The sequence below is a fragment of the Melanaphis sacchari genome, unplaced genomic scaffold (genome assembly GCF_002803265.2).
Source record: "Melanaphis sacchari strain LSU unplaced genomic scaffold, SCAv2.0 Contig88_pilon_pilon, whole genome shotgun sequence".
Lineage (NCBI taxonomy): Eukaryota > Metazoa > Arthropoda > Insecta > Hemiptera > Aphididae > Melanaphis > Melanaphis sacchari.
The window spans coordinates 159,217-178,811 of record NW_020271625.1 but is presented as its reverse complement, the minus strand read 5'-3'; the positions used below and the strand labels follow the sequence as shown (position 1 = coordinate 178,811).

At 28.2% G+C, this 19,595-nt stretch overlaps 1 protein-coding gene across 5 annotated transcripts in view; it reads right to left on the bottom strand.

The window, feature by feature from the left end:
- LOC112602406 (neural-cadherin) overlaps positions 1-19,595 on the bottom strand; it is a 129,780-nt gene that overhangs the window by 27,190 nt on the left and 82,995 nt on the right. For 3 of the 5 annotated variants that reach the window (XM_025350466.1, XM_025350468.1, XM_025350470.1), the window contains 9 exons: positions 19,313-19,589; positions 17,419-17,590; positions 16,825-17,122; positions 15,347-15,472; positions 14,004-14,150; positions 13,720-13,911; positions 6,224-6,414; positions 1,375-1,564; positions 568-750 (listed from right to left, as the gene is read on the bottom strand). In XM_025350466.1, the coding sequence (XP_025206251.1) occupies positions 568-750; positions 1,375-1,564; positions 6,224-6,414; positions 13,720-13,911; positions 14,004-14,150; positions 15,347-15,472; positions 16,825-17,122; positions 17,419-17,590; positions 19,313-19,589 (1,776 nt within the window). Of the gene's footprint in view, positions 1-567; positions 751-1,374; positions 1,565-6,223; positions 6,415-7,672; positions 7,864-13,719; positions 13,912-14,003; positions 14,151-15,346; positions 15,473-16,824; positions 17,123-17,418; positions 17,591-19,312; positions 19,590-19,595 lie in introns of those variants that run through there. The other 2 variants (XM_025350467.1, XM_025350471.1) reach the window with 2 other exon arrangements.

The window sequence follows — 19,595 nt, the reverse complement described above, 5'->3', positions numbered from 1 at the left end:
TTTTACAGAATTACACTTAATCGTTCGTTAGACATTTTAAATGAAGATTCAAAGTGTATGCTTCCTCCAATAAAGAAAAATATTTTTAAGTACCAATAATAAGTATTGACAAATGGGAATATTAGATAATAAAATTATTTGAAATAATATACGATGAAAAATAATATGATTATTCAAAAGCTTTATAACACTGTCAAATGGTAAATTTGATTTACTTTTAACTATCTGTTGTAAAAAAAATTTCTAACGACCACGTTTAATCTTAAATGCAAACTCTTAACGAGCATTGAAACTTTAAATTAGTTAATAGGTAAAACAAAAAGAAAATTTTGACAAAAACAATAAATTTATTGTTCCAAAAAATCATGTTGAACTTAGATGTTAAAATTTTTATACCTTCATAAAAAAAATAATATTTTCAAACCAATTTTTGTTAAATTTTTTTTTTTTGTGTGTCTGTTGATCTTTAAAATTTTTAATTTCCAGAAAGCCTCGTTTTTTGTGACAATAAAGTTGTCATCATCAGTAAATTATAAATTAGTAAATAGTAACAGAAATAAGATTTACCCGGTTGTTTGGGAATGTGCCGTCCTTGTCGATCGCATTTACTTGAGTAACTTTGGTGCCGATTGGCTCACCTTCTAGGACGGTCTCTTGTTCTCGTTCAGTGAACAATGGTATTTCGTCGTTTACGTCTTCTAACATAATGTATACTGTTGCTTCGGACGCAAGTTGTTGAGCTCCGTTGTTCTGTAAAACAAGACGGTTGTAATTAAATAAAGATTATAAAATATACATAATGATATATTTATATTGGCGTGATAATTAATGCTAAACAATTGGCACGAAATAACAGTAGGTTAGGTTACTTGCTATAATGATACCTACAGCTACCTAAATGTTTAAACTTTTAAGAAACAATTTTTCAAAGAACATTTTTAAAATGTATAGCGTCATCATTATTATACGATATTTATATAGAAGTATTTGACAAATGTGCATAATTTGGATTGATAAAATTGTAGTGGTGATTTCTGAAGTCTGTGATTCAGTTATAGTGTATTTATTTAAGGGTTCAAGGGAAATAATATAATGGAATAAATCGTACCATTTAAGTCGTAAGCGAAATTACTAATGTAAAATACGCATATTGAGTAGACAAAAATGACAAAAATATGTGCCAATAAAACGTTACCCAAACATAGATATAAACAGCTTAACAGCTCAAATTTAAAAAAAATGGAACCCTCCTTCTATTTAAAATAATGAGCACTGATAACAAATTATATTACTTTAGGTTTATCTTTTTTCGTATTTATTAATTTATTATTATATTTACAAATTATATATTAACACTACAGACTAAGTACTAACCTCCACACGAATAGTTAAATTGTATTCCTTGATCGTTTCGTAGTCCAGTGGATGGTTGACTTTTATGTCAGCCCAAGTGAAACCGTTGTCCTGTCTCTGTTGCAAGTAAAACGTGTGGAACTTGTTCGTCTGCGCTGTGGATCCTGGCATTAGCCGATAGAACACGGTCGGATTTCCCTCGATGCCCGAGCTGAAAACATCGAAATTCCAATTAGTCAGTGAGCGAACATACTCGAACGGTGGGACGCGATATGCGGTTCCGATATTATTGTCAGATCTCGTATTCATTGTACAGCGAAACAACGACACTTTATTTGTACACTCGGCGTGACGACGGTGACGATGACGATCGTCATTAGATAGTCTATAGACAAATTCGATCGTACATAAATCAGTCGATCGCAAAAATCATGATAGTATTAATACGATAAGGCACCGGAAATGGTTTTACAATGGTTGCATAATACATAATGCATGTACAAGACGAGTATAATATTATTGTATGATGGTAATACTAATAATTTGTGAAAAATTGGCAATTGGTAACACGTAACAATTATATTATTAGATAATATGTTACACAATTGTAAAACTCAGTTAAAACATTTTCATCCCTCAAGAAAAAAAACGGTTGAAAATATAATATTATAATGATGATTGACATATATATAAAACTGATGACGTGTTATGTGTAACATGATCATTTCGATTGGTTCATGGCTGAACTTTTCAGTCTCTTAAAAAGTAAAATGTGTTACGCGTATTGCCTATATCTATGTTCGAACATCGACAAAAATAAAAATCGTCACATACGAATCGCATAATATAATAATAGTTAATGGACTCATATCGGTACAGTAAGTCAAATTAAGTGATATTCTGTAAAAAAAAAAAATTTAAATACACTTAAATATATATATATGTTATGCCGCATGCACTCGTAGAAAAATGTTTTTTGAGCGTACAAAAACAAAATTGGTTGAAAAATTAAATTGGCATACGAAAAAAATGGATGGGACATTAGCAAAATACAAAAGACAAAAATAAAAAATAAATCGATCTTCTCTGCGTATAGATTATGCAATAAAGCAATGAACTTAGTACTTATACATAAAAATAACATAACAACAAAACACAATATTATTCATATGTATTTATATATAGGTAAGTAACAATATAGCGATATGAAAAAAAAAGTAAAACCAACCAGACATGCCAAAAAACAATGTGACTGGTCAAAATTGATTAAGTACACAAAATACAAAAATACAAAATAAATAAAAATAAAAATGAAAAATACACCTATGCAGTATTATCTAAAAATACGAAGAAAAAAAAATTCATTGTTTCCGCGGTAATTTTTTCTCGAAAACCTTAAACAATATTATTCCGTGTATATTTTTCATTATTTTAATTTAATTCATAGTGTTTAATCGTCATCGTCGGAAATCGCATTTTAAATTAGTTTCGAAAAATGAGCGTCTTTCGGCAATGTTTTAGATAATGTTTAAAATGTGTGTTTCGTTAATACAATAATTATATCATGTGATATTTCCAACACCAACTTCCGTAATTCCAACTAAATGTGCGTAGATATGATACAATAATATGCATATTGTTATAGTATTATTAGTCGGTCAGATCACCACAGGTAATTGTAATAATTTTTTGTAATGTATTTATAAAATATGAAGGAAATTCACCAAGTCCTCGCTTTTTTACCTTATTAACGCATTAATTAAAGTTCTGATTGATAGAAATCTTCAATTATACTCGAAGGTCATATTTTTAAACACTTCATTTTCTGTACCATATCAGGAGTGTTCAACCGAAATACAAACTTTAATAGTTTCTAAAAATGATTATATATACAATTATAAAATATATGTAATATTGAATTTAGTATTAATTATACTCAAATTTGTTAAAAATTTAAAAATGATAATATAATAGTATACATTTCTGCAACTGTCAAATCATTTGAGCTTAATATGTCATGTTAAGCTTATTAACATGAACTATTGCCCTTAATAAATAATGATAAATAACTAGAAAACTACTAGTCAAATTTTCTATGTAGATAAATCAAGATTTCAAAAAAAAAGAAAATGATTTTTTAAATAATTTAATTAAAAAGGATTGTTTTCATATAAAAAACGGAAGTTTGAATAGCCCTAGGTCTAATCTTGAATAATTTAATAAACTCGAGTAAGTAATTGGAAAATATGGTTTTTTAGTAGGATACTTTCAAAATCTAAAAATCAAAATTTAAATAAATGCATTATTAAAGTGAATAATGGGGTGAGTTAGCTTGGTGTGAATCATAGTGTATATTATCGTAAAATATGTAATAATTAACTAGGAGTCTAAGACGTTAAAAAGAAATATTGTGTAGTACGTATTTATACTGTTAGTATAATTTAATAATAGTTATGGTTAAATAGATACTATATCATTGCAATTGCAGTGTGTGTGAAGATTAGTACGATGATTTGTCGGATTTTTAACGGATGTACGAAAAAATAAGCGTATCTAATCAAAGAATTGAAATTTTAACGATCTGAGAGAAACCTAAAATAAGTTTTCAGAAATAATAAAACATATGTGAATCTAATTGATCATTTGTGTTCGATTTTGAACTTTAGAAATCGTTATCAATAAATAAACTGCGGAAAAATCAATGAATAATAAAAAAATAAAAATAAATTATATAATATTCTAAACGAAAAACGAGATATAGCAAAAAATATAACTAAAATTGAACAAAAAAATGTAATTCCGTTTTCGACAAGATCCGCACATATACAACGTGCATTGTATAGCGTGGACGTGCAAATGTCTTGACCTGCATGCGTTGTTTTGACATTTAGAGACGCATCCGAATATCGATTCGATCGGTCGGATTGCAGGAATCTCGAAATGACAAAACAATAATATTTAACTACTTATAGTCAAACGCAGGCAGAGGTGTATAATGTAAGTACCTATATAGTATGCGTCGCGAGATGTACAGATTTGGGTTTCGTAAAACTAAAAAGAACAAAAATAAAAATATGATACCCTTAACTACGATTTATTGATTTGTTGAGAATCAAAAACGTTACGTGTGTTATTTACTTGAAGGTATTATTTAATATACAGAGCGATCTACAAAAAATGTTTACATTTTAAAATCGAAATAGCGCAGAAAAAACTAAATAAACCTTATTTGCAGTACTTAATCATTTTGTTTTTATCCTATCCATATAGTAGTTAGTAGTGACCTGTAGTATGGAATTAAAAATTTCAATTCACGTGTGGGTGGTAAAATATATTTGCAAGTTAGTATTAGTTATATTGGGGTGGGTTTTGAGTAGATCGTACAAAGTCAAGGACTATGTGAAGTTGGTCCCCCCAAAACAGATCTTCGGTTGTGGTGAAAGTATGAAATTTCAATTATATAAATACAAGTAACAAAATATTGACATAATTATGGAGTTAACCGGTTAAAGTCGGGATCCAACTTTAAGTATGTTGGTGCTCACTACTGTTATACATTCTAATAGGCAAGAGTTAGTTTAGTTGAAATTCGAATAGTTTCAATATCGTTGTACGGGTATAGATATACATTGAGAATACTTTTTAAACCACTTCTCCCTGCCCTCATAAAAAAAAGAATAATAATCAAACGTTCGATTTTAGGAGGAGTACAGTGAAATATAAAATATTAAACATTTGTGAGAATCCTGTAACATGACATGTTAAATTCGCTTTTTTAATATCTCTTATTACTAATAAAAAATATATATAAAAATTCAAAATCAGTTCATTATTTGAAGAACGCTCTATATGTGTTCTATGATTTATGGGCACAGTTCGCAAAATGGAAAATAAATAATAATAAAAATTATCGTTACTACCGATTTCGGTTACAATCTATATACATCGTCAAAACAATATTATATGCTTTGGTATGATACAAATTCAACACGAGTCCGTCTTCTGTACACCTTGAACCTATATACTATATAAATAATACATTATATCTCTATAAACGGGTTAAAAGTAATAATATTATTGTAAAAAAAAAAAAATCGTAAAAGCAATAAGATTTATATTGCTAGATAAACGTTACGTAAAAATTACGTATAATTTTCGTAATTTCTGCAGATTCTGAGCGAAGTGAGAATAGTTTTTGATTAATTCACGTAGAGGTGGGTTTATTTTTATTTTTTTTTTTTGTATAAAAATGAAACTGATCTGATTTAATTACTTATGGCTTATGATACGTTAGCGAATCGCAAAATGATTTAGACCGGTGGTTTTGTAACTGTGGTATGGAGAAAATGATATAGAATAGAAAATAAATGAATGAATATTATTTTTACAAATGTTTATAACGAATTTAATATTAATATATATTTTATTTAAATAGGTACTAAACATATCGCAAGTTTTTAATTGCAGATAGTTATTTATTTTTTTAGCAAAGGCAGGAATTAAAATATATTAAAATAAAAAATATTTTTGAATTGGTTTAAAATATGAACTCCATCGATATTTTTATTTAATGATAATGTAGCTGTGTACAAACAGCGCTGAATTTCGTATGCAACGTGAAGGGTTCTGTAATGGGGTATTTCGGATTTCACTCAAAACGCTCAGAACCGTTCGTTGTTTTATTTTTGATTAATCGATCATATAGATTTTTTTTTTTTAGTGCCGTGCATCAACAGTATAGTTTTGAACATATTATACTATTACAATCTGACGTACAATATATAGTAGCATATTGTTATTAATTAATATATAATATTATAATATTAATAAATTATTTGAGATTTTGTTCTGTGGAAATTTTTGGACCGACCTGGCTTTAATAGATACCACTTTTGCCCCGACTGGCTTGTTTTCTTTTATGTAGATGGGCCCGTACACGACGTGGTCCCAGACCGGTGGGTTGTTGGCTCGGTCCACCACGTCGATCTGGACCTCGACACTTCGAGACAAAGGAGGATATCCCTTATCTTGGGCAGTAGCTTCCAGCTTGTACGTCTCGCGCTATATATATACACACGCCGCAACGGTATAATCACACACGCACATGGGAGAAGGGAATTAAATAAAGTACAATGATAATACATGTACACCTTGTGTACACAGGCACACATAAATATATGCATATATAAATATATTATAATTATAAATTTAATATTTTGTTTTTTTCATAGAGACAACGCGTACTAAATCATCATTATATTGTGGATTAAACCGTGAGAAAAATACTTGGGGATTGTCCGACTCATAGATCAAACTATAATAATATTATCTCAACGTAATATGTGCATACTGCATCTAGAGATGTGTAAGAATTAACGGTAAAAAATATTCGATAAATTTACTTATAAAGTAAAGTAAATTGGTAATTTTTTAAAATAATTTATTTTAATTTAATTTAATTTTACTTATCTATTAAATCTATTATTGTAACCATTTTCACGTGGACATTAATCTATAGTTTATATCTTTAATGCAATAATATTATAAGAATAAGGGTTTTAAATATATTTCAAAATAAGTTTAAACTACGTAAATAATTGGTAACGGTACTTATTATTGATCCAATATGTTTATTACAGCGTTTATCTTTAAACCATGTATAAAAAAAACTAAACACAGTGTGTTTGCATTATATTTTTATGACTTTAGAAGACTACTAAAATAGTACATTACGTATAATAGGTACCTAAATTTAAGTTATCTCATTTTTAAAAACAACGAAAATGAGGCGTTACACTTTTTAACAGCGATAAATAAATTTAACCGGTAAAGAAAACCTATATAAAATGTACATAAATGTACTTAATTCACATCTCTAACTGCATGTACATTAGATACTTTTCTCTTTGAATAAAATACAAGTATATAGTTCGATCGAGAGTCGAAGGCATTTACTCTTGAATATATTTATATAGTTATAAATATATATGTATATACGTATATTTATGTATATTGATATTGTTTTACATATGCCAGTTTTGCTATCGTCATTTATAGTCACACCATATATAATAATTTTGTAATAACAGAACTAGAACGGATGAAAATTAATACTTTTGGATTACCGACACGGGACCTATTCGTTACCTATTATAGGTAATACGTATTGCACTATACATATATCATCGGTATTACACAGGTATACACCGCAAACATTTAATTGTTATCGTTACGTCGTGACGTCATACAAGTACCGTCGGATACCTAAATAAAGCTCTCGCGGTAAACGTGGAAGGCGATTGAGACCAGGAATACAAACCTGGCTTTGACTGAGATCACAATGGTACTGATTGTGACATTCTCTTTGATGTGTGTAGGACCGTACACGCTCCGTTCCCACAGAGGAGGTTTATTGTTCCGATCTACGACGTCTAATTCAATATCGACCTCAGCGTACGACGGAGGAACACCACAATCCGAAGCTCTCACGCGTAGACGATACTTTTCTTGCTACATACACAATACCAAGGCCCCCGAAGTTAAGTTATAACGTATGAAAACAAAAACAAAAATAAATAAGTGAGTAAATAAAAACACAAACAAAATATAAATAATGACATTGAAAAAAAAACATACAAATTATCTGCCACAAAAGAAAAATTAAAGCAAAAACAATAGTACATATACATAATACATAGATATATATGTAGATAATATGGTACAGACATAATATTATAATGATATATAATAATATGATAAGACATCGAGTCGGTGATCGATTAAGTTCATGGTTAGTCAGTTGGTCGGTCAATCAGTAGGATGGTGTCTATGCGTTCTTATTACTTAAATGTGAACAGGACTGTTTTCACCCAAATATTTTTATAATATTCGTAAGATTTTTGTTTAGTCTAGGCTAGTTTAGATCAATTTAAATTTTTTTTAGTAATGGTTGTTCGGTTCAGTTAAAATAATGTATAGTTAATTTTTTACAATAATATTTTTGTAATGTGTAGATATCAATAAAAATATTTCGAACTAAATTAAAACATTTTTATGTAAGTGTAGTTATTTAAATAATACGTATTTATAAATACTGTGGACTAAATTCATATTTGTTAGGTAAATTTTCCATTTTTAAATACAAAAAAAATATTATACACATTAAATTAAACTTAATTTAAACTAAAAATAAACTATTTGTGAACAAAAAGTATCACTTTTTCTTATTCTATAGTTACCTAAGAAATGCTAAAGATGCGCAAATATTATACAAAGAATTTATAAATTAAATATTATGCTGACTATATTAACTCTGTGAAAATGAATGATTTTATTAAAAAAAATATTATTGCCAACTTAAATTTTAAATTAATTTAATCTAATTTACGCGAAATGAATGTTTGGGCAAAAACGAAAAAGTTCTTTTTGGACAAAATGGACTACACCCTAGATGTTCATTGCTCATATAATATTTAAGGGAGAATACGGTTCAACTATTTTTCGTAGTTTTAGTTCTCATCGGGTAATTTATCTTGATATGATGGTATATTTGAATTTTGATCAGACCATTACATTAATGACGTCTTTGCTGAGAAAGAAAAACAGTTTTTATTTTTATTTTAGCGTCGCGTAATATATATTAAGTTCGGAAAAAGTTTACTAGTTTCCTATCCGTTGTCAAACTATATATTATTATTATAATACTATCACTACGAACTACTACCTACCCTTACTCACGTCTGTTTATTTCACGTCTTATTTTTCGTTCGTCGTTGGTATTCCCGCTCTAGGCTGTGAATTTCAAGAAAAAAGTCGCTGTTTATAAGACATAATACCTAACCTAAGAGACGGCTTAAAACGAATCAAACAAAGTGGTTTTGGGGTCGTTCGAGAAAACCGAAAGGCGGTGTTATCGTCATTGTATGTTCAAATACAAAAATATCAAGAAAAAAAAAGTATTTTGGAAAACGACAGTTAGTGTTTTGGTGTTTCACCCGTTTTATTGTTATTACAACATTTGAGATGAGTTGAAAAGAGTAAATTATACTCAGAAAAATCAACGGAAAAAGTTTTTAGTTTTAGAACAATTATTTTCTTTGAACTTTGAAATGCTAGCGATTAATAGTAGGGACGATTTAATAAAAATGCTATTGGTAATATATTTTTTTAGTTTCTTTATTTTTAAGTTATAACGATAAAATATAATTTATATCTGTATAAATCAATGGTATAATATGTAAGTTATTTTATATTAATTTAACTATTAGAGAATTATAAAATAATGATAATATAATTAGCATTTTAAACGGTCAATTATAAGTGTATAGCTAAGTTGTCACAATAAATGTTAAATAGTATAATGGTTGTAATCTGTTTAAAGTTATTGTCTAGAGGTAGTTATATTATAAATATATAATATGTACATGCTAGATTTCAATTTTTACATAATCCTAGAAATCATAAAAAAAAAAAAAAAATCAATATCAATAAATTAAAACGAATTTTCAAAACACTCAATAAAATAAATTGTTGATAATGTTATTTAATTGTATTGTATACGAGTGATAGGTACTCGTAATTATTTTGTTTCTAGTAACATGCTTTGTTATTGTTATATTATAACTCTTACGGATAACCGTAGTCAACACATGCTGTAAATTCTATTAAATCAGACAAGCAGTCAGACAAATAATAAAACTTAAACAAAACAACTAATACCAATTTTCATTAGTTATAGGTACATACTGAACTATTCCATTATCATTCATATAATACTGTTAAAGTAATAATTTTCTCATTTCGTTCAATTCGTCTTGGAAATATTTAGGCGAACAGCAGCATTTTCGCGTAGGTGCACAGAAAAAAAAAACTAAGCCATTTCCACAGTCAAAATAATCTTTTAAAAGGAACGTCAATTTGTGTAAACAACAACGTACCAACATAACTAAGTGCTGAAAACGACTTATTTTTTCTTCTTCACTAATGGCGTGCACGTAAAATTAATGTCGTGTATTTGAAATGACAAATTACATAACATTATACTTGCAGTAAAATATCCTACTAATATAATTTCCACAGCGCAAACCGTTTTTGACAATTCTACACAGCTAACAGCGACATGGTAGTTTTGTGTAGAAATATGATAAATATTATAATTACAGGTATACATTTCGGACGTTTCTATGATTGAACGTATGAATGTTTCTAATGGAATAGTTCTACAAAAATAAAACCGGAAATGTCGTTAAAATGTAATCATTCGTAATATTGAACTTTTTTTAGTATACATATGTAATCGTGTAAAACCACTTGCTTTAACCATACATTTTGAAACTGAACTCAGGCAAAAGACATATATTTCAACGTTAAAAAATACAGCGATAATTATCATATTGATATATGTAAAATTGACAAAATTTGTAAAGAGAAAAACTAACTACAGTAAGTTACTCATTCCCAAAATGTCATTAAAAGAATTTAATTGTATTTTTATATTTATTACAATTAGTTTTAACGAAATATTTAGCACCAAAATTCAAAGAAAGTCTTGCAGATAAACGTACCACCTCATAGCCCAATCATATTTCCGTTTTTGGTTGTTACGTGATTACACGAGATCGTGTAGAATAAGTAGGTTGGTACTTATTAAACCTTTTTGACGCAAATCGGCTGTTATTTAATAATATACTTTCAAGTCATACAATTTTAAAGCTAAGACCGATTTTAAAAATTAAAGACTGATAAACTTTTTTAAGACATTAAATCGATTTTTGCTAATTTCGTTAAATACATATTTTAATGATAACTACAGACGTGTTTAAAAGTTTTTATTATTGACAAAAACTATTACATATTTTAAACCATAATATTATGCATCATTGAAACGAGCACAATAGATTATAAATGTTAAACATAAGTAGACAGTGTAAAGAATTTGACTATTACATTTTTAAACCTACATATTATACGTCATTAACTCATGAAGAATATACAATTTCGGACAAATTTAGTCGGGACGACTTTATTAGAGAATAATATCATTGGTACAAGATAATTTAGCATAGAAAAAAGAAAAAGATTTTTTTTAATTTGAATTTGATGAAATATGGAGCTAAAAATCAAATAGGGAATGACTTAAGTCACAAGACCACTACCTGGGAGAGTGTACAAAGAATCACTGTGATTGAATCATTCATAATATTTAATTTTTTAATTTTGTATGTGTTTTTTTATTGATAGAAATTTTTTTTTAAATAATATTTAAAAAATAAATAAATAAATAAATATGATATTTCAAAGTATTGTTGTTATTCATTTTTATTAGAGATATATTATCTCTGTATACTTAATAATTATTCTAAAAGCTATATTAAAGCCGATCTTTATCAACTTGTTTACGTACCAAAAAATGTCGGTGAGATGTCCTTAAAGTAGTATGTACGGTATTGTCTGTTTTGATATTATTATAATAAAATATTTTGGGCATTTTTGATTTTTTTTCGGTTTTGTATAAAATTACAACATTTTAGATCAACATTTCCGGTCAAATTGATAATAAATAGTTATAGATACTAATTCTACTTAATAATGATACGTATACTTGGCATATATTTGAAAGTTCTACATATTAAACTACATGGAGGAAAATTATAAAATTCATTATATTAACTCTGGCCATTACAGGACAGGTTTAAATAAAAAAAAAAAGGATTTAAAAATTAAAAAATCAAATATAAAAAAAGGGGATTGTTAAAAATGAAAAAGCGTAATAACAAAATGATAGTAAAAACATTGTTTGTTGCCTATCACACAGACCATGTACGGTGGCCCCAACACAATTTTATAAAAAAAAAATGTCACAATTTTAAAAATGTGTTTGCGTTCAGAGGAAAGTCTCAAAAATATCATATCGACTTTTAAAAATCACCTCTGGAACATTCCTGAAAAATTCTTCAACAAAAATGTTCACAACAATAATGTATCATTATTATTGCATACAAAAAATTCCAAAAGTATTATTTTTTTCCTGTTCGCTTAATCTTTAAAGAAAAAAAAAAATTAAAAATCAAAATACTGGTACATATGTAAATGTACCTATATATTTATACATAATAAATGTATGTATAAAAATAAATATTGGATTCTTTAGAGTTTAGAGAAAAATAAATAATTAGGTAATGCAATATTATGCAAATAAATAAAAATAAAATGAAAATAATGGTGTGCTTATAAATTCAAATACCGTGGTGGCCTATTATATTAAACAAGGATTGTGCGATTAACATTAGAAAATAATAAATCAGACTTGTGCGATTTCAAATTATTAAAGAAACACAAAAGAAAAGTGATGTATAGTAAAACAAATAAGCTTGAATTATATTTACACATTAAACTTAGTAATATTCAACTGCACATATTTAATAATTATTTTTATGAACATTAAATCAATAATCGTTGAGTAATTTAAATTTATTAATTTATTTGCAGAAGTTTATCTTTACCTATGTAAGTGCCTTACAATATGTATGTACATTTCATTAAATATTAATGCTTCAAAAATAAATGAAATTAATAATAACAGTTTAAGAATTTTTGTATTTAAAAAGTTAATAACAAATAAAAGTATTGACATTAAAGTGAATTCATGTTAATAAATGTTAAATTATTTAGTTTCTCTATAAATATATTTAAATTGTATTAAGATTTTTGTGTTAAAAGTAACGAGAAATTATTGAGAACAGATTTCAGTATCAAATGTATCTGAAAAACCATTATATAAAAAAAGTAAAAAATACCTAACAGTTTATCATAAAATGTGTACGAGTTATTTTTAATTTTTAAATGAATTAAGTATACAAATAATTATAAACTATTATTTATCATTTTTGATTACAGTTGAATATTGTGTCGTCATCTATCGAGTTGTTTTTAAATGTACGAATAAATATTATTCAAGTGTTAAATAAGTATCTAATGTTAGAATTTAGTACAGGGTGTGTCGCGAAAGTTTGATACTTTGATTTAAAATTGACCAACTTACGCAACATACCCTGAAGAGCCTTTGATTCAGCTGATTGCGAAACCATCAAATGATTATGAAACAATAGGTAATATTTTGTTTTTAATGTGTTTGAATAAGACGAGTATTGTTTGCACAAAACGACAATTGTAATGAAAATAGATACTATTTACAGTCGTAATGGAACGTTCAAAAAAATAATTTGAATTCCCGCCCCGACCGTGAGTTATTAAAATAATAATTTCGATTGTTTCGCTTTCAGCTGTTGTTTATTAAAACTTAATTATTTCAACTGATAATATTAAAAGTTAAATATAAAAATTTCGGCAAGACTATTGAAAACTTACGTCGAGTGGTTTCTTTAAAACGATCCACCCGGATTCCGGTTGAATCTCAAAGTAGTCTAAATCATCGCCCGGATACGGAGCAGTGAGTGAATATATGATTGCGCCATTATTATCGGCGTCTTCGTCAGAAGCTGACACTCTTAGGATGTTCGTACCAATGCTTGCATCTTGTTTTACGTTCTCCACGTATTTCTAAGCAGTGTATAAAACAATTTGCCCATATATTAATGGATTTATAACGTAATGACAACATATTATCGTCTATTATATTATAGTTATATTACTTGACGATCGAACAGTGGCGGATTGTCGTTGACATCGGTTATCTCGACAGTGAAAGAGCAAACGCCTTCCAATGACGGATCTCCCTGGTCAGTAGCTTTAATCGTGACGGACACAAATTTGCCATCGTCGCCTTCTCGATCGAACACCTAAAATTGATTTTGTAAATAATTAGTTAATTATGTTAAAATTTAAAACTTTGACACTTATAGCTGGCAATGGTAAATTAATAAATAATAAAATTTCAAATTAGATAGGTAGGTACGTGCATAACACAACGTCTGAACTATGATAAACTCTGTACATTTAACTGTAGATAAATAAATTAACAACGTATATTAAATATATATCGTTTATTAAAAAAAAAAAAAAAATAAAAATTCAATAGGTGTTTAGAGAACTTAAAATTTTAAGCTTTATTGAAATTGTTCATAACAATTCTAATAATTGTCAGTACGTTGAATGTATGTTTCTCAATTTGTATGTAAAAATATATTGGCTGATTAAATTTAAAACTAAGATCCACAACACTGAAGTTACCTGAATACTACAGAACAATATCGTTAATTGTACAAAAGTAGTTAACGAAATAGAAATAAGAAAGAAATTCTATTGTAAGAATGCGTGAGTAGTATATAAAATGAAGACATTTTAAAATATAAAGCTTTAACTCAAGTACTCGAACTTAGACAACAACATTATTAAGATAATCACGTAACACAACAGTAATCAAATGGTGACTCGCGAACAACTCTTGTCTAAACCACAGAAAATAAATTTGTTTTTAAATTATTTTTTTTCATTGTTAATTAAATAAAGTTTTTATCAACATTAATTTTATTTTTTGAATTTTTCTATTTTATCCTTAGATAAACGTGTACATTAAATTTTAATACCATTGAAAACTTTCTGAATTTCTTAAATGGGTTTCTAAAAATGAATAATTGATGATACTTTTTGTAACATATTGAATCTAATCTAACTATAATCATTTGGTTACGCCGTTTCATCTGTTCTGGGAAAGTTTCCCATAAACTCACCCAAACAAATAGAATAGTTTCATACAATATAAATTAATATGCATATCTATCAGATAACAATTGATAATGGATCCAATGTAATAAATTTACTTTTACTTTTTATATTGAAAAATTGTAATCATATCGAAAACAGTTTCCGTGTCAAAATATCTGTGTATGAAACCAAAAGCGAAATTGAAAAAAAAATTCAATAGTTAAAATTGTAACACTGTCTATACGTCTATACACTATATAATAGCAGTATGTATATTGTATTTTTACACCAAAAAAACGAAATCAGATGGGTATAAATATTATGTTCGAACCTTATTAGTAGAAACTTCGCCAGTTTCTTCGTCGACGGTGAACTTAGTGCCCTTTTGATTTGGCTGCTGGACAATCGAGTATTTCACTTGTCCGTTGACGCCTTTGTCCTCGTCAGTCGCATGCACCTGTGGGTTATTGTTATCATATTATTTTATGAACCAGTAGTTTAACACTTAAGCAATTAAATTTGAATATTTATAGGCATATAAACTAGTGAATAGCGCTTTCTATTTTGTTCTAATCTAAAGATTTAGTGACTTAGTATAAACGAGAGAGAAAGAACATAAAGTAGTAAATCATGGGCGAATTAGAACTACAATTTTTTCTCCCCTTTCCTTTATCAATCATAGTGTATAAATGTATGTTATCAACATTTTAAAATTAAAATTATAACATAAGTCACAGTTTGTACACGAAGTTATGATAAACAATTAACTGTACGACGCGCGCATTTGTTGTATTCGTACGACGTACATACCAAATGCACGACACATAAAATATACAGTAGTCTTAAATTTACATTATTTTAAACTATAACGCATTACGTTTTAGGAATTGTGATTTTATCCATCATATATATATTTAGTACTGTAATTAGATACAGAGTGTGCCGGGCATTTAGCTGTATTTATAAATCAATATTGAAGAACACTATGAATTATATGAATATTTTAATGAAAAAACTTGAAAGAAATTTTTGTACATTACCATGCGACAAAAAAAAAAAAAGATTTTTATGAGGGGGCACATACCACTAATGCCACCCCCTTTTGCTACAACATTGCTTTATATACAAATTTATACAATTACCATTAATTCGAATTTTATGGTATATTTATCAGATCAATATTTTTGAAACTTGAAACTGGTAATACAATTATAGTAATATTGTTGTGATTAAGTATTTAAGTATCGGTTATGATGTTTATATTGTTTCTAATTAAAAATAAAAATTAAGTAACTGATCAAAATTCGTATAAAGCAAGTACGAGTATTAATTTAATGATACTTGAACAAAGTTCAAACAAACAATTTTTTGCAATTTTTTCAATTTTTCTTGTATGTTTCTTATCATATTATGTTCTTTTTGTTCCCCGACTCTTTGAAAAATGAAATTTACCTATTCTAATTGTTAGCCGACAGTAATTATTTATTTATTTATTTTTTTATCATCATTATCCATCAAAAGCTAGGTCTATAGCCTATTCATATAAATCTAAAAATAATTTTCAATGAAATAATCGATAGGAGGTTGACAGTAACTTTATAATTTAAAATTATTATAGTCAGTAACTACAATAATAATCAAATTCAAAGCCCAAAGGCCTCTGGGTTGCACCAATGTTTAAAGTTTAAAGGTAGATCATTGCCACTAAACTCGCAATTATTACAGTATAGATCACCTATTACACGAATGCTATACATTATTTGTTTTATTTTAAACAATATAATAATATTTGTCACTGTCTTCGTATACCTTGAGCACCGGACTGCCATTTGGCGCGCCCTCCTCGACTTTGGGATTGTACTTGGCGCATTCCCTGAACACTGGCTTGTTGTCGTTGACGTCGGTGATAAACACTACGACGACCGCGGTGCTGGTGTGTATAGTCGCTGCGCCGTTCACGCAACACGCTCCGTCATCCACGGCGGTTACATTCAGTTCATACTTGTCCCTCTCCAGTGATATCGATTTCGAGTGCAGCCGGATCACACCGGTGATCTCTTCAATGACAAACTGACCGGACGAAGTGCCACTGCCCACGAATCCAAATCTGAATGCACGTTTAAAATAATATATTATAGTTGTTATAATACGAGACAACAGTCGTTATGCGTTAAAACATATTGGTACAGTTAATTTATACAATAAAAAAGAAAAATTGTAAGAATTTACACTCGTATTCAAATGTGTAGTTAAAATACTTTTCATCGTAAGTATCTAATTATCTGTACTTGAATACTTTTAAAAAGTATATTTTACAATACTTCATATATTTTACAGTTATTATTTAACAACACGTGTATAATATTATGTTTAATAAAATTCGTGTTGAATAAAATTGTGTACCTGACATTATCACCATCTTTGTCGGAAGCCACCACTGTGGTTACAAGCGTATTGGGTCCGGCATTTTCGTCAACGTTCGGCGTGTAAACTTGCTGCGAAAACTTTGGCTCTTCGTCGTTTTTGTTTTTTGTGTAAATCCTTATGGTAGCCGTTCCTGTCTTCGGAGGTTCCCCTTATATACAAAAAAATGCATAGTCATATAGTTATAGTTGTTGCCACGTTTGTTATTGTAGTTTATTTTATATTATTAAAATAAATATCGTCATATCATCGTCATTCTCACTATAAAATAATGCGGGCGACAATCATCCATCGTCTGCCTCTGACATAAGTGTAGACAGTGCAGTGTCGTTAATTAATAAAATTATGTTAACTTCGGGTACAAATTTATATTATACCGAGATGGAACATATCGTATAAAGGGAGTAGTAGCTCACTTCCATAAGCTCAACTATATATATGACCACATTTTTAGGAAATATAGCACTTATATTTTCTCCTTATTAACCTGATATTTCTCATAAATACTTTCAAATTGGTATGTTCAAAAATGACTTATAATAAAATATATAACTTTGCACGAATTATATATATATAATATATATATAATATTAATTCAATATAATTCACTAAAAAATATTTTAGTAGGCTACAGATTCAGCTAGGCTGACTTATTTTTACAAACTTTTATGCATAAAAATATTTTATTTTTCTCATCGTATATGCACTATTAGTCAGTTTGTGAACGATATAAATTTTAATTTTTATCAATTTCTCACAGACTTGAGTTGTACTTCGAAATTTGGTATAAATATAGGTTAAAAATATTAAAAGTACATGAACATATTAATGATTTAATTATTACCACCATTTGAAGTTCAAATATTACTATAGCAAAATTAACACAGAAAAAAAGATTTTTTTCAAAAAAATTTAATTACATCATTGTAAAACAAAAAATAATAAGTGAATAACTATTCTACGATCACTTGAATTATAATTATTTTCACATAATGAAACTTTAAAAATATTTAGAATAATTGTATGCTATATAATGCGTTATTACACATACTATTATTTTTTTTAAGTATTAAATAAGGCATTTACGGTAAGCCATTGATAAGTTATTTAAATATGCAATTTGATATTTCGGCAAAAATTAATTCGACCAACTGACCAACTTGATTAGGGAAAACAATAAATATGCTTTTTATATGAAATTAAATAGAACATTAATTATCTTCAGAAATAGTTGCTGATCCATCAGTCTCGTTCACTGAGAATCACATTTCACATGCAATTACTTTTTATTGAATTCAAATTCAATACATACAATGACCTACTCAACAACCAAATACATTCTAAAAATATACAGCGTATACGCTTTATTTACAGCCGACTTATTTACTTATTACTGTTATTGTTGTTCGATAGTATAATTTGTTTTCTCGGTCAATTCTTAAATCAACTGAACAGTAGCGGTTGTTATATCATACGATTTTATCGGAAGGCGGGATGATAACGACATATTATATGTGCCGGATGCAATAATCATCATAATGATAGATGTCATACACGTGAAAGATATAATATATAATAATTGTTTCAGTAAAGTATGAGGGTTGTGTTGGCGGGTGGTGGTAGACACACATGCATTTCAAACTATGTTAAACTACAAATAAATAGTTTTAACGGCAATAATAGACAAGTAAAAACTGTTCTCGATACTTAGTCTAAATTACAATGGTTCCTATTTAGCATTAAATCTGCACAGATTGCTAGCTGAGACTTGAATTGGATCAGGGAAATGTTCAAAGGAAGTGAACATTATATTGTTTTTAAACGAGAAAAATTATTCTTTTATTAAAAGTAATTTTGAAAAAGACGACCTTACCTTTGTCCTTGGCTGTCAAGACGAATTCATAATACGCGTTATTGTTATCGGCGTCCAGTTGCTTATTGTTATTGACGATTCCTGAAGCGTCGACTGCAAAATGATCATCGCTCACATGATACTCAATCTCGGCGTTTTCACCGGAGTCTGCGTCCATGGCTTTCACTTTCAGTATGGAAGTCCCAAGCGGGATATCTTCGTCCACGTTATGTGCCTGATAATCTGGCAGCTCAAACTTGGGTGCATTATCGTTGACGTCGGTCACGCGAATGGTGAGCTAATA